The 13,735-nt window shown below is 38.3% G+C and overlaps 1 protein-coding gene across 1 annotated transcript in view; it reads right to left on the reverse strand.

Annotated features, from left to right (window-relative positions):
• Positions 1-3,444: 3,444 nt before the first annotated feature.
• n4bp3 (NEDD4 binding protein 3) overlaps positions 3,445-13,735 on the reverse strand; it is a 33,156-nt gene continuing 22,865 nt past the window's right edge. The window contains 5 exon segments of the mRNA XM_048176623.1: positions 3,445-4,889; positions 7,283-7,546; positions 7,699-8,228; positions 8,231-8,300; positions 9,451-9,894. Of these exon segments, the coding sequence (XP_048032580.1) occupies positions 4,317-4,889; positions 7,283-7,546; positions 7,699-8,228; positions 8,231-8,300; positions 9,451-9,861 (1,848 nt within the window). The 5' untranslated portion in view covers positions 9,862-9,894 and the 3' untranslated portion in view covers positions 3,445-4,316.

Here is a 13,735-nt window from a genome sequence, read left to right on the forward strand (position 1 = left end):
AATAAATGCAGCCTTGTTGAGCATAAGAGACTTCTTAAAAAAAACAAACAAAAAAAAACATTACCACTGAATGATAGTATGTTCACAATTGTTGTAGGTTAAAGGGATAGTTCACCCAAAAATGAAAATTTTATGTTTATCTGCTTACCCCCAGGGCATCCAAGATGTAGGTGACTTAGTTTCTTCAGTAGAACACAAATGATGATTTTTAACTCCAACCGTTTATGTCTGTCAGTCTTATAATGCGAGTCAATGGTCACACAGTTTGTAAGAGTCAATAAATCGCGCTCTGACAACGGCAGTGATGTCTCGCGCATATACTTCAATGAGTGCCAGACATCACTTCCGTTGTCAGAGCGCGATCAGACCTCGCCAAGCGAATGCTGAACGCAGTTGGACATAGTGGTGTATTAGAGGTAAAAAATGATATAAATACTGTTCGGTTTCTCGCACAAACTGATCGTTTTGTGTCTTAGATCATCAATGTGCCGTCACAAGCCGCAGGGTTTAATTTGGATTCGTCTGTGCATGTTTATTGACTCTTATAAATTGTGTGACCATTGACTCGCATTATAAGACTGACAGACATCAACGGTTGGAGTTAAAAATCATCATTTGTGTTCTACTGAAGAAACTAAGTCACCTACATCTTGGATGCCCTGGGGGTAAGCAGATAAACATAAAATTTTCATTTTTGGGTGAACTATCCATTTAATGGTTTATGACATATTCTTTGCTTCACTACAAACTGATGTAGATTACAGCCATTTGATTGTTGATGCTATGGACATTAAAATACCTCTTGACTGAAACTATTGAAAACAATAGCCAGCAAACTGTTTTAAATGAGATGTTGACCCTTTACTCCCACAAGAGGGAAACCTCAGTTCACTGAAGAAGCTGTAAAGGCTTGCCATGTCAAGACATCAGACTGTTACAATGGCCAGAAGATTATTTACAGGGATTTATTGGAAAATTATAATCTTGCGGAAGTATTTGTTTTGATTGCTTTGATACAATTAAAGCTTAGTCTTTGTTGTAATAAAAGAAAATCTGTTAAGAATGCCTTTGATATTGTGACCATGACATACAGCAAAGTTTGTTTCTTCCCATTAAGGATCTAATTCTAACCCTTATACAGACAACGTACATACTCTTTAGTCTCTTGTAGGAGGCATGAGACAGAATTTTTAATTCAATTCTGTTATCATTATCATAGTTGAGTCTGTTTGGAGTATGTGGGGCACATGACCTAGTTCAAATTTTCTGGGCTCGTTTTGTCAGTTTGACCTAAAGCCAACACGTCTGCCCATGGTGCTGGACATTCAGACTTTGGAGCGCATATATTAATCTTACTTTTTTTCAGCAAAAAATGCAGGTAAGCACCCTTAGAGAAGATCCTTATAGGCCCTCCTGGCCTCTGGACCCCCCTGTACACACAGACATATACATGAAGCATATTTTGCATATTACATTTTTTTTAGCATCAAATAAATCAGAAATATTGATGACTTTGGCTATTTTTATACCCTAATAGGGCAACATATCCTGGGAGATACAACTCATAAAATCCAAACGTACATATCAAAAATTCCTTTGGATATGTTTTACTCCAGATGATATAAAAAGTGCATGAAATGATTTTTTGCTGATCATTTTCCACTCTTGCCTGTTTTAGGTCTAAGTCTCACAAACTTTTATAAAAAACTTTAAAGGTTTTCGCCTTACAGCAGTGGTTCTTTCAGTCATGGTGCATAAAAAAAAGGGATTAACTAGATAGAAAATGAACCCAAGGGGGCAAAGCTATGAATATAGATAAAACAGCAGCATTTTTTCCCCCCCCTTTTTTGAAAACAAGTTTCATGTTTTATGTGAATTTTTTTTAATTAAAATATTTTTTTTTTCAAAGGCTATTTCTGTTATTTTTCGAATTTCTTTTTAAACGCTCGACATCTAACTTCTTAGCCCTGTTGCTTTTCTCAGACTTTTAATACCAGTGAACAACTTCTTGCTTTTGAAGGAGCCACTTAAGTCTCTACCTGAAGACCGAATAGACTCCTTATTGTCCGAGTGACAATGACCCATTCTGATCCATGAAGCACAAAATTCCTCTCAGTAAAGCTGAATCTGATGTGCAGGTGTGCCGGGAATTGTGGAGTCACATTCTTCCTCTGAGAAACTATCTTCGCAGAACTGCCCCTTGCATGTTTTTTTGTTTGTTTGTTTTGTTTGTTTGTTTTTAATTTTTTTTATTTACATGTATTTTTATTTTTTTAATTATTTTTTATATATTTTGGCTAACTTTTTTATACTATCGAAATACCTGTCCTGAGATATCAGGCAGATCTCTGTGACAGGACAGACCTAGTAAATTAAAATGTGATTTATTTATTTTTTTAGCCAACCAGAAGGCGCCTTTTACCTGTCAATCATTTTGTACGTTGTAAGTGGGCTGTCCATATATGGGAAGCCGGAAGCGTGAGATGAATTTGGAGTATTTTTTCGACAATGCTGTTTGCGACAGCATTAAAGGGTTAGTTCACCCAAAAATGAAAATAATGCCATTAACTACTCACCCTCATGTCGTTCTACACCCGTAAGACATAAGATATTAAGGTAGAACACTGAACTCACATGAACTGTTTTAAATATGTTTTTAGTACCTTTATGGATCTTGAGATTTACAATGTCATTGCTGGCAATGGAGGCCTCACTGAGCCATCGGATTTAATCAAAAATATCTTAATTTGTGTTCCTAAGATGAACGAAGGTCTTACGGGTGTGGAACGATATGAGTGTGAGTAATTAATGACATTATTTTCATTTTTGGGTGAACTAACCCTTTAAAGGAATAGTAAGACAGAGAATAGAACACACATATGGAGCAAAAAGAAGAAGACGCAAGACGAGAGTGAACATCGGTAAAACATTAATTCCTGGAGAGAGCTTCAAAAGTTGAAATCACTTGAAAATGTTTTCTTGACAGATAAAAATACCATGGTTACACCCAGGGCGAAAGGTAGTGACGCGATTTCAAACCACAGCAACAACAACCCGCACCAGGGCTCTGGATACCCTAGCTACGGCCCTGGTTACACCAAAGCAACGGGTATGTAGAAAGAGGGGATGTGTCTAATTCGGCAGAGGTTCAAAAATGGTGTGGCATGTTTACATTTATTGTGAATTATTTTACATATTTACTACCAAAATCAGATTTTAAAAGTAAAATAAACTTTTTCATTGGGCTGGACTCCTGTTCCATTCGAAATCTGTAGGTTTTTCCTGCATATCCTGCAGTTTCCTCCTGGGCCTGGAGTTCAGCCCAATATAGTGTACGTGAAAGAAACTACTAATTGGAAGACACATTTGAAACTTTTATTTTACACTAACTGGAAGACACATTTTAGAGCCTTTTTACAGAAGGGGTAAATAATCTTCAGTCAATTTAAAGGAAATGGCAAGGTTTATGCAACTTTGAGGTAAAGAGCACCATACTTGTATAGTGCAAATCTATACAATTAATACATGAAATAGAGGATTAAATTCAGTAGTTTAACAAGTCACAGTATAGTTTGCTATGTGAAGATATAATAACGTAGGATCTATCCTTACCCTTATGATCAATGAAAATGTTTAGACAGTCCTGTGCACACAATGGCATCAAACTTTCCAGAACGTTCATTTCACATTCATGCAGATATAAACATCTTAGGGCAAAAGAACAGAAAAGCCCACCAGCGCACATCAACACACATAGTAGCAGAAATGCTTCTATATGGATCAGCTGTTGACATTTTTTCTAATGCAAAGGACAGCTCATGAGTTGTTCTTTTAAAGTGCAACATGCATTTTAGGGAATGCACACTTCTGATGTCGGTCTTTAAAGTATGGCAGCATAAAAAATAATATGGTGTGTTGTAATATTCAGTACCTAAAGCACAAAATATAGAATCAATGAAATAATAGTGCTAGAACACTCCAGTCAAGATAATTTAAAGCATCGATCGGTTTTTAATTAAACCATTGTAACTGATTTAGGATCTGAAAGCAAAGATTGTGTTTAAAATAAATTTGAGATTATTTATTATTTAATTTTTGCAAAAAGAACAGTTTTGATGATTCAACAAAATTTCTTTAAATCCTTCTGTGATGCAAAACAGCCCATAATATTCAGCTTACGCCTCTATTTGGTACACTTTTTGGTCAAACTTGTATAGTATAGATTATTTATTCATAGTTTATTCATTGTCTCAGAAGTGAAACTCCAGAGCTGTTGTCGTCAATCTAATCTCAGATGCTGAAGAACATTTGCAGAGTCAAATTTCAGAGGACTCAATCCTCTCTATCCAGGGCAGACCAGTGGGTGGCTTTGCTTCCTGTAAAGCCCAGACCTCATCTCCGGCCCCTGCTTCCACCTCTTCCACTCTGGCCCTGCCCCCTCTTAGCAATGCCAGTTCTTTCTCTAAGGCATCATTCTTGTGGTACATCTCCAGGTAGCTGGCCTGCAGTTCCTTCTGATACCGTATCACCTTCTCCTTCTCGTTCTGCCATGTTCTTCTCTCATTTTCAAAGGCTGAAGTCTGCGCCTCGTTCTGGCGCCTTTCCAGCAGCAGTTCAGCTCTGAGACGCTCCTCTGTGGAATTGGCTCCTCCAGTCTCACCCGCATCCACTCGAGTGTCCTCGAAAGCAGGCAGGGGGCATTTCCGCCGGGCACCCTGTAGGGCAATCTGTAGCATGTCGATCTGGCTGTCCTTGCTCCGGATCTGATTACGTGCCTCGTGCAGCTGAGTCTTTAAGAGGAAGATTTCGCTCAGCTTCTGTGTGACCTCTGCCTGAGAGTCCCGGAACTGTTGCTTCAGTAAAGAGATTTCTCCTGACTTCTGGCAGACCTATTAAATCGGTACAATTTAGTTATTTTTAGAACTTATACAATATACATAGTCACAATATGATTTGAAAATATTGTTTTTTAGAGGCTGTCAGTGATAGTTCCTATCCTTTGTTTTAATAATGCTAGGCTTATTCGTGGTTTGTTCAGCTAGATAGGCAGTCTTTATGATATTCATTCGAATCCATTTAGGCCTTTGTAGTCTGAACAGCAAAACCCACATGAAATTTTAATCCAAACCACATCCATATGTAGTTATAATGTGGTTTGAAATATGATTAAAGTCTGCTTTTTGGAAATACATTTCATTCTAAATGGTCATATCAGATCTCAAGTAGTTTTTATCTGTCATTCCATGATAACATTTTTATGTGATGATTAACTATGGGTACGTTTACACGACAATGATGTACTAAAACAGGAAAAGTTTTTCCTTGGCATTTTTTCCATACAGACGTTTGTCAAAATAATCCCCTTTCACACGTATCTGCGAAAAACGATTATAAACTCTGTATTATGCTGGCAGGCCAGTAGTTGGCGATGTCACTTTGTAAAGAAACACTACGCGCCTATAAAGTACCTCAGAGATTACATGTTTTTGTAGGCAAAACCCGGAAGCGAGTTAGCATTTTAGGACTTCCGTTCCATCGCCCTAAAGTCAATGGGGTTTTTTATTGGGTTTTTGCTAAATCGCCTGGAATAAGGTCTGTGGTTAACAAAGCCTCTAAATATTTTCACGTTTTTATCTATGACATGAAACACACTAGTTATAACCCGCTTGCGATTTTTTTAAATGTTTTTTTATTGTGTCTTAAAAAATGGCGGTTGCTAACAAGTTGCTAAAAGGGACTACTTCCTTTGGCAGGAACTTTAGACGTCATCATGACAAACAGGACATTTAGACTAGCCTGACTTCGTCATACTCATATTCTAGGCAGAATGTGAGTCTGATACTGCTCCATTGCACTTGAATTATGGGGCGTGTCTTAACCGAAACCGAACTGCACTCAATTGGATAGACCTACAACCAATCAGAGCAACGCAGTAAGTGACGTATGTTGAACTTGTACTTAAACTTTTGCCGAATCCCGTTGGAGGGACGGCAAACACATCTTTCCCATCGACAAATGCCTTGATTGCGGTTCTTTGTTCGTCTTTTAAAATTAATGCGCTGTCGATTTCTTTTATTACAGACGTGATAGCGGAATCTAAACATCTTACTTCTCCAGCTGCAGTCATCGTTGGTGAAAACCAATTCAACCCAAGCGCTCTTTGATGCTAGGGTGGTTACGTAACCGCAGATAGCCTGTCCATCATCGATTAAAGCCCGCCCTGGCAATTTGATTGGCTCTGCCTTCTGGGAGCCGAGCATAATTACTCCACAATGGATCGAGTCCAGACCGAACTTCCCGTCCAAAAAATGTTGTGGGCGGGGTTCGGGCTGGCACCCAGGCTACATTTAGACAGCATTTCTCATGAAAAAGTGGATAAGTATTCATACACAGCACAGATCATCAGCGAGCATGTTTTTAAATAAAGTTGTTTTTTAAATAAAGTTTGAGAAAGCTTGGTGGTGGTGACGTTGATCCGCGACCATAGTGTGCTATAGTCCGTTTATAGCCAACTGTTAGCTTTTTATATCTGACGAATTTATTTAGGATTCAAAATGTATAAATGTTGTGTTAACTTGTAAAGATTATCTTGATAGACAAAACGTGTAAGTGTCATAACCCTTTGTTAAACACAGAGCTTATTTTTTGTGATTTTCCAAAAGTCTATGGGAAAAATGCATAGGCTTTCAATCGAGGGAACCCATGCGGCACTAACTTCCGGGTTTGCCTACAAAAACGTCATCTCTGAGGTACTCTATAGACTAAACACATAATATGCATGCGTGTGGCGTCACCGTTTTCACAATTTGCGTTTTTGTAGTTTACGCAGAGACGATAACAGTATCCTTTTCAAAAACTTGCACTTTTTCAGGCCCCCAAAATGCCATTGTCGTGTAAATCAACGGCCAAAATGCATAAAAAGTTTTACGTTTTTAGTTGAAAACAGTGTCGTTTATGTATCTCTGTGATGAGACTGTCATATAATCTCAGATTCAAAATTTCTATCATATGTCGCTCTCTCTGTCTCTACAATGACATTTTTTAATGTCTTTTTTTGTTTTTAAGTCTCAAGTCATTACTATGGCAACTGATATATCAGATATTGGCTGCACTGTTTGAGCAAACAGCTCTGATTACTTGCAAAATGACAGTGTGGAAATTCAGCCCTAAACATCTGATATAGATTTTACCATCCAACTAAAGGCTACTTTTTTCTTTTATCTCCTCCAAAATTGTCTTAAATCCCCAAAGCTCTAAACAGATAGTTTTGACCTAAACATACCTCCCACTGGGTTTCTTCCAGCTGGGGATTAATGTTCTGGCTTTGTCCCGCTGGGCTTTGACTTTTCAGGGTCTGGCACTCCAGCCTGACAGAATCCAGCTCCTCCTGCAGCCGGTTGCGTTCCTGCTGTACCTTATACAGCTGCAGCTGCAGGTTTCGTTGTGAACGCTGGGACTGCTGGGATACCTGACGCAGTTTGGCGGTGTACAAGTGTTTCAGTTCTGTCACTTCTTTTTCCCAGAGCCGCTGCTTCCCTTCAAAAACCTACAGGAGCACATAAACACAGTTTTGAATTTTAGTTTTTATTTCTGCTTTATTTTCAATTTCGTGTACATACTATGATTGTTAGTTTTTGTTTTTACTGACTCCAAACTTTTGAACGGTAGTGTATGTTTAATAGATTATGTGCTCTTGACCTGTGCAATGGCATCTTCGCTCTCATCCAAGTTCCTCCTCATCTGACGTAGCTCGTGCTCCTTTTCCTGCAGACGTTCTTCCAGGTCCTTCACCACGTCCTCCAGAGAGTGTGACAGCTCGTAGGGGGGCGGGGCCTCGCTTCCATAGCACTGCAGGCGGTTCAGCGTAGCCATACTCTGACAGGACACGTCTGTGACTGTTGAAGCTGCTCCCTTGGAGCCCAGCGAGGTGCGATCCAGTGAGCCAATGTGGTTGATGTGACCCATAGAGGCGCTGATTTGTCCCAAGTGAGGTCGGAACGGTGGCCGATAGGGCGGCAGGCTGTTCATGGAGTTGTGTCCCGAGTCGGACGTGTTCTCCTCTTCTTGGCTGAGGCCCCGGACTGCTGCTAGCACGCCTTTGCTGGTGCTTGTGCCTGGCCGTGAAGGGGAGGAGGACGAGGAAGAGGTGGACAACGATTTAGGCGCTGCTTTGGTGTAGGATGGATGCATGCCGTTGGTTAAGCTACTCTCTAGCTCCTCCGACTTGGAGGGTAGAGGTTCTGCATGGAACTGAAGTTTTTTGGGGTGACCGGTTTAAAGGCGGAAGGCCTGAAACGTGGCTGTGAAATGACAAGGATAAGTCAATTGCAGCATGTGCTTCAGGAGAATAGATCTACACTTAAATACTGGAGCTATGCCAAACAACATAAAGTAATTTAATGTAGACCACTTTTACTTCCATATTTCGCTGAGTTTCTCTCTCAATAACGTCACCTGAGGGGGACCATATTTGATTACAGAGATAAATTTAGCCAGCAGAGGCTAGTCAGTTAGTCTACACGCTGCTGGCCCGAACAGTTTATATGATTTATTTCCGTTTGCGACTGGGGGGGGAGTAGCCTCACAATCAATAAATTACACTTCCCCCAGGAAGAAATATTGCCTTTATGGAGCCGGACTGTCACGATTTCTGCATTTCATTGACAGGCTTTGAAACTACAACGAGCAACCTATTCATCTTGTTTTCATCCAGTTATTGTAAAGTGTGTTTTTAGCACCTGCTCCTTCCGAGATTTGTTGAACACTTACTGAAGCAAGTGCTGATGGGAAAAAAGTCAGTAACTTAACTAAATTCACCCTTACATTTCTGCAAAGTGAACAACTACTGAATACGTTTTTTACATTTCTTAATGAAATAATATTAATTATTTATACTGCATTCAGGTAATTTTCAAAATATCTTGTCACATCTTTAGTATCAATACAGTCTTAAAAATAGTTGTTTTTTAAAACACTAAACTTTTAGTTTTTTTGGTGCTTTGTTGTTAACAGCAAAATACAACATTAATTTTAGATTTTTTACATCCTGGTTTTACACAAAATTAGAATAAATTCATGATCATGTTGAGCTGTGTTATATATATGTTATATATATTATGTATTTATATTATTATATGTTTTTTTAAGAATATATCTATTTGTGGTGCTTTGTTTTTGTTGATGACTGAAAAATACTATATTAATTCCCCTCCATATGCTCTTGTGAAAAATATAAAGCTTAAGTATGTGCTTTCTGCACCTCTAGCATCACTAAACACAGTAGCACAACTAATAACTGTTTTCAGCCAGGTTTCCCAAACACTCCCTACGTCTGCCATTGGTCAGAGTTTCCAACTTGTAATTTTGAGTTTGACAAAGACGTTGAAAACTCGCAATTACTGTAATTCTGACATGACATGAGCGAAGCATAACTTTTTCACAGTTGTTTACCTTGTCAAACTTGCCACCTATGGGAAGTGAGTTCTTTCCCAAATCAAGCTCTTTTCCATCCCGGTGGTAGACCTTAGTGTAGACGTCGTTCTCCTCTCTCCTGTGCTCTCTCTTGATGGAGGATGTTCCAGAGATGATGTGTTTGCTGCCCTTCGGTTCCTTCTTGGTTATGTTCAGATAGTTAAGAAGCTCTCTCTGGTTGAAACCCTTCTTGAGCAGGCCGTGGTTCTGACGTCCTGGTACTTGAGGAACTGCTCTGTTGCTCTTGGTTGGTGACACGTCTGGTTTCTCGATTAGGCTGCCTACACTTCCCATGACGCAGCGACCTGATGCCAAAGAGGATGTTGGATAAACGGCACAGATGCTTTTGCTGGGGTCCTGGTTCAAGGACAGGGCCTGGGCTGTTGCCATTGGTTACAGGTTCAAATGGCTCCACTGGGATCTCTAAATTGAAGGAAGAGAAAGGAAAAACAATGAAAAACCTTTCAGAGGATCAAATATGAAAACTGTATCCTTCTTCTGCAAAATATTTTGATATTTCAAGATGTTTTGTTGCATCCATCTATTCCACTTACCATCCAACAGTTGGACACATTTCAAATTTCACTTACTGGTTCTACTTAAACTAAGATAAATAATTAATTACAGCTTCTATTACACAAATGAACATGACACACACACATTTTCTATATATATATATATTAGGGATGTCAAGCGATTATTATTATTTTTTTAAATCTAATTAATTACACGATGTGGTGATTAATCTAATTAATCGCACCCCCCAAAAAGCATCAAATAGGCATTACAAAAAGTAGCTATAGAAAAAATATTTTATTTGACTCAACATATAATTTATTATAAACTTTTAGGCTTCAACGGCCATGAGGGTGAGTAAATTATGAAAGGATGTTCATTTTTGGGTGAAGTATACCTTTAATTTTTTTTTTTATTAATATGGCAATATGAAATATATTTGAAATGAAATGATACTCTAAAACTGCCAGTAGGTGGCGGTAAATGTCTAAATGAGTAAGTATTTGAGTCATTCATTTATTCGATTCATTTAAACAGCTGATTTATTTAGGAATTAAGTAAATGGCTCTCTTTATGAATGGGCCATTGAATCATTGGTTCACCCGATTGATTTGCTCAAAGCAGAAAATATTGTGTCTAAAATACAAACACAATATTAACTTCTTATTTATTGAACTGTTGTATAAAATCAATGTCACATTTGCATTTGTGCCATTTGGGACAAAAACATCACAAGTAATGGATATTGCCCCCATTACTTTGTGTGATAGCTATTGCTTAATAATACCAATATGAAACCAAAACTCATAAAGGAGCAATTTTGCCCTGATATCTTGAATTTTAGGGGCATATAACTGCGTTCTATAGGTTACTCAACACAGTGAGTTTTTGCCCTTCTTCATTGTTGGCACCAATATACTGTATGTAATGCAAGATGACCTATGTACCTATGTATATATAATATAAATTGTGGGGTCCAAAGGTCTGAGACTATTAGTCTATATATGCAGTAATTGTAATATCTAAATTAATATAAGCCCATAAACCTATGCATTAAAATTAAACTAGATGAATATCGTTTAAAATAGTTTTGTATGAAGTATAGCATGTCACACTGCATGATGCTGCTGTCACTGCTTCAAATGTCAGCCACCCATAAGCACTTTGTTCATTTATATAGTCTAACAAGAAAATGGGTCAAAAGCAGCATGCTTTCGTCTTAGAAATGAGAACTACTGTACACACAGAAGTTCACAAGTCTGTTATATAACTGAGATGATACAAGCTGGGAATCATCCCATGAGCCGAAAACACCGAAAATGAGGGCAGATGCTTTTGCAATGCAAAAAAAAAAAAAACACACACTTTAATTTACACTGCCATACTGCTGCATTAATCAATGTCCTCTGGTAATCACTAATCTTTCCCTACTAAGAAAAACTCCCTCAAAGTGAGGTTGATCCACTTATTTGCTCAGTGCTGCCCTGCTTCCGAACGCTTTATAGTGGGGTTTCAGTATATCTGTTTATAGTGCCACCCTCTTGCTTTCTCTTTTCTTCTCTCTAACGCTCTCTCAATCAATTTTCTCTTTCCAGAGCACCTCATTAAGAGGCCATATTGATTTCACCTCAACAACTTTCTCTCTCATTTCTATAAAAGTAGGCTATTGGCCTCAAACAGCCGTAAAGACAAAATACGATGACTTCAAGTGTTTCTGCGTTTGTATACACTCCTCTACAGGCACATTCAGTGTGAATATACTCACTAACTTTCTCATATGCATGTAGGACTCATTTCTGTAACTAATAATAAAAAACAAAACAGCCAGCGCCCTCTGAAAAAAGTCATAAATAATATAATGACCTTGTCTGAACAACGCTTAGGAAATGGATCTGCTTTAAGGCCTAAAATATTCCAGCACTTTGCCAGAACGCTACTCAGCACCTCTGGGTCACAATGAGAGCATCTCTGAGTGTTTCCTTTTTGTCTAGTGCATCTCACTCAAAGCAAACATTTACTCACTGTGACATTCCCCCTATGGCGATGGTTCTGGCATTAAAGGAGATGCACTGTACATTTTTTTTTTTTATTCCCTGAAGTCCAATTATAATCTTAGTAAAGTTTTTGTATTAATATTTGTTAAACACTCTAACTTTTTTTTTTTTTTTTTTTTTTTTTTGCTGCTGTGCCTTTAAGACTTCTACGTAAGCCTGTTTCACAGATTAAAAGAGAAGCAATTCTCTGTCCTAGAAGTTAGAGGACGGTTTTATAGTACATCAAACTGTTTTATTCCAAAAGTTCAAGGAACATTACATTTCTCAACATAAGTTCACTGTATAAAATAATAAATACCCTCCTGCTGGAGCATACCCATACCAGTGTAGCCCGTGTAAACAGTTTTTTTAAGCTAACGCGCTGCGTCCGAATATGCCTGCTTCCATACTATATAGTATGCGAAAAACAGTATGTGAGCCGAGTAGCGTGTTCAAATTCATAGCATTCATAGTAGCCGAACCGTACCTGGATGACCTACTACTGCCGGCGAGATACTGAAGTGCGCATTCAATGGTCACTTTCCTAGCCCGTGAGGCAACGGGAGGGGATTTATGAATGGAGGTGAAGCGACGCAACTGACATCGTAGGTCACATGACAGTGACAACATGGCAGATGTAGTACATCCGAATTTCATTACTACACACATTCATACTCTTCTGGAAGCTCAAACGTGCTGCGTAACACACAAGAATGAACCTCATTGGTTACACAGCACGTTTGAGCTTCCGGAAGAGGTTTGTTCTTGTGCATTATTCAGGTTCGGTTGAGCTTCTGCTTATGATTGCTGATCAATGTTTACATGTGAGTAAAAGCATAAATTAAATCTTTTCATCACAAAAAGCGATCGAGTCTCTTTGGAAAATTTGGACTAAACCGCCCGATTCTTAATATGGATTACAACCTCTTTATGAACTTTTTGAAGCATCAAAGCGGTCGTTGCAAAGGCAGGAACAGGCATCTCTCAGATTTCATTAAAATATCTTCATTTGTGTTCTGAAGATGATTAAAAGTCTTATGAGTTTGGAAAGACACAAATGTGAGTAATTAATGACATAATTTTAATTTTGGGGAGAACTAACCCTTTAAACACGGCATCCCCTCCAGGATCTTCCTTGTATCAACAAAATGATCATTTACCAAATTCAGGCTTATGTTACTCGAGTGATTATGAAAACAGTTCGAGAAGACGCAAAAAAGTGTGGCACAAAAGTTCAGGATTTTACCCATGAAGAGATCAAAGAGGCACCTCATGATTTTATGCATGAGATGTGGCTGAGCTCTCCTCTGTTTTTGCCATCCCAGCATCAGCTAACTACAACACTTACTGCACAAGACACTCTGAATATGAAAGTAAGTGGGTATGTCAGGACTCTGGGAAATAATGTTTTTAGTAGATACTGAGTTCGTTTCATATATATACATATATATATATATATATTAGGACTGTCAAACATGCATGCGTATATTTAAGAAAAATTTAAAATTTGCTATATTTATATATAGCAAATTTTATATATAGCCTATATATGCAAATATTTTAAACACTGACTGATGTCCTTATATCCTTCTAGTTTAGGACTCTGTAGCAAACACGATTATGTTCAGATAGCCATACTTCCTTTTAAAATGTAGTCAGGCAAATCACGCAGTCAGACAAACCAGGAAACTGATTTCCAGCTTGATTAGAAGATC

Source organism: Megalobrama amblycephala, linkage group LG23 (assembly GCF_018812025.1).
Source record: "Megalobrama amblycephala isolate DHTTF-2021 linkage group LG23, ASM1881202v1, whole genome shotgun sequence".
Classification (NCBI taxonomy): domain Eukaryota; kingdom Metazoa; phylum Chordata; class Actinopteri; order Cypriniformes; family Xenocyprididae; genus Megalobrama; species Megalobrama amblycephala.